The sequence below is a fragment of the Penaeus vannamei genome, chromosome 14 (assembly GCF_042767895.1).
Source record: "Penaeus vannamei isolate JL-2024 chromosome 14, ASM4276789v1, whole genome shotgun sequence".
Taxonomy (NCBI): domain Eukaryota; kingdom Metazoa; phylum Arthropoda; class Malacostraca; order Decapoda; family Penaeidae; genus Penaeus; species Penaeus vannamei.
In genome coordinates this window covers 2,152,462-2,154,961 of record NC_091562.1, presented here as the reverse complement: position 1 = coordinate 2,154,961, position 2,500 = coordinate 2,152,462, and the positions used below count along the sequence as shown (strand labels likewise).

The 2,500-nt window shown below is 37.4% G+C and overlaps 1 protein-coding gene across 28 annotated transcripts in view; it reads left to right on the top strand.

Annotated features, from left to right (window-relative positions):
• Window positions 1–2,500, top strand: part of LOC113807150 (large proline-rich protein BAG6) — a 37,789-nt gene that overhangs the window by 22,598 nt on the left and 12,691 nt on the right. For 26 of the 28 annotated variants that reach the window (XM_070129593.1, XM_070129591.1, XM_070129579.1 and 23 more), the window contains one exon: window positions 2,019–2,190. In XM_070129593.1, coding sequence (XP_069985694.1) covers window positions 2,019–2,190 — 172 coding nt within the window. Of the gene's footprint in view, window positions 1–235; window positions 257–2,018; window positions 2,191–2,500 lie in introns of all 28 variants that reach the window. The other 2 variants (XM_070129594.1, XM_070129571.1) reach the window with 1 other exon arrangement.

Here is a 2,500-nt window from a genome sequence, read left to right as displayed (position 1 = left end):
TTTGAGATTTCAAAATTATTGTTCTCGTTTAATAAGTATACTTCATAATCACTGCATTTAAGCATTTTCTCACTTCATGAAAGTTGACCATATGTAGAAAGTCTGATAATGATAAAAAAAAAAGAATCAAGGGCTTCTGTGGAGTTAGATGTGATAGCCATCCCTCTGTGATGCTATCAGATCTAGAAGGTGATTGGTGAACATTGTAAATTTTTTTCTCAAATTTTCATGCTAGCTCTGCAACCCTGGGCTCCTGGTAAGCATGGCTGCATATACTTTGCAGTGACCTTCTGGGAGTTTGTTTGACATATGGAGACCTTTTTTGTTTGTGAAGTCCATATATAGTTGATAGAAATATGTCAGCATACGGGTGCACACTTATATTTATACACATTTATACTGAAGCACTTCTGAAAAGTGTACCTGACCTAATGGACTCTTCCATACACTAACATGTAAACAAAGGCACATTCACATTTACACTGAAATTCACACAAAGTTGCACTGATGCAAAATTTCACACAAATGTGAACTCAACACATAAATTGACTAACATAATCAATTTCACTCGCTTGAACAAGTGACACACACACTCTTGACACACAGACACCACCATAGTCAACACCCAGACAAAATCAGTGCTGCTCCACAAATGCCACAACACCAGAAACAATACAAACACACTGCTACAAACAACTCACCACCACAATCAACTCACTCACCACTATCAATTCTCACATCATCAACACAACACTGCTGTTAACACAAAACCACCATCAACACAACACCACATCAACACAAAACCACCATCAAGACAACACCACCAGTGTCAAGACAACACCACCAGTGTCAAGACAATGCCACCATCACTACAACACCACTGGCAACACAGTGCCATGAGCAACACAACACCAAAAAAAAAAGACACAACCCCAAACAACACTGTAGCCCAAGTAAAGCAATACTGCAATACAAAACACAAGACACTTGTTCTCACATGCATGTGTGTAGAGACATGCTCAAACTCATACATGTACTCAAACACATGCCTGCCCTCACACACATCTACCTTCAATTATGCCTATACTCACAGTTATGCTCTTACACACATACTTGTGCACACATTTACTCATACTCATGCACACACTCATACTCAAGTACACATACTCAATGCTAATACACAAATACTCCCACTCTTACATGCAACTTGTGCTCTCATGCACACATATTCTCATACTGAAGTACACTTACACAATGCTTGTGCTTTCATGCACACACTTGTGTTTGATACACAATTCTCATGAACATACACATATATTCATGTATATACACACATGCTCATGCACACTCATACAAGCGTACTCTTGCTCATATACACAAAAAAAAGTTACAAAAGATGTGTATGTGTTTATGTAAACATTACTGTATTTCCTGATCGATTCTGCTAATACCATAAATTGATGGAAGGATAGTTTTTAGAGGGAAGGATAGTTTCTAGAGAGAGATTGTTCCTGATTACCATTAGAATCAATAGTTAGAGGATTTTGTTTTTGTTATTCAAATAATGGTTGGTGGAGAAAAGGGGTTCATGTCATCTATTTTTTCTGATGGTCTGTGGAAGTCTTCTTCTTCCCGACTATTTTGAGGTAATTTTTATTACCTTTATCATTTCTCTTTGTGATTGCATTATCAGTCTTACTTATTGCCAGGTATTAAATAAAAAGATGAAATTTGATTTATAATAATGCTCTGTAATTACTTAGATTTCTTGTTACTTGTCTTCCCTTTTTGTGGTGGATTATTTTTCTTTGTGTATGTTTGTATATATTTGCATTTAATTTTTGTCCTTTTTATCCTTTTCTTGTTCTGTTGTACTTAACCCTTTTCCTAATGAGAATGAAAATAATATATTTATATTTATCTGTACTCTTCATATATAAAACAGTATTGATATTGTCATGATGCCTTTCCTACAACCGTACATCCTCATTGAAATGTTCCGTCTCTCGAACCAACAGCGGAACGAGCACCACAAATGTGACCCAGACTCGCGTGACTCACCGACCCCACGTGCACGTCACACCCTTGAATGTACCGGGGATGGGAATGAACCAGTTTGATCCCTTCCTGCCTTGCCAGAGTCACCACATACGCCCTGCCACCAGACGTAGGCATCAGGCGCAGACACAGGTGGGTTGGTCATGTTCCCGGTTGTTTGGGCGAGAAGTTTTTAGATTACTGTGCTTGTTAATGCAGTGAATTTATATTTTGGATTTGTGTTTTGTGTGTCTATATATAGTATGTGTGGTTCCTATCTATAGGCATCCTTTATCTGCTGTCAGTTATGTTTCATTGCATGCTTGGTTTGATGTCATATTTGTTTTTGCAAGTTGCAATTAATGCAGACCTATTTGATTTGCAACTGTTTTGGCTAATCAGATAAGCTTAAAATAGTGTTTGTAACCTCTTAAAGATATGAAGACTTTGAAGCACATTCAAA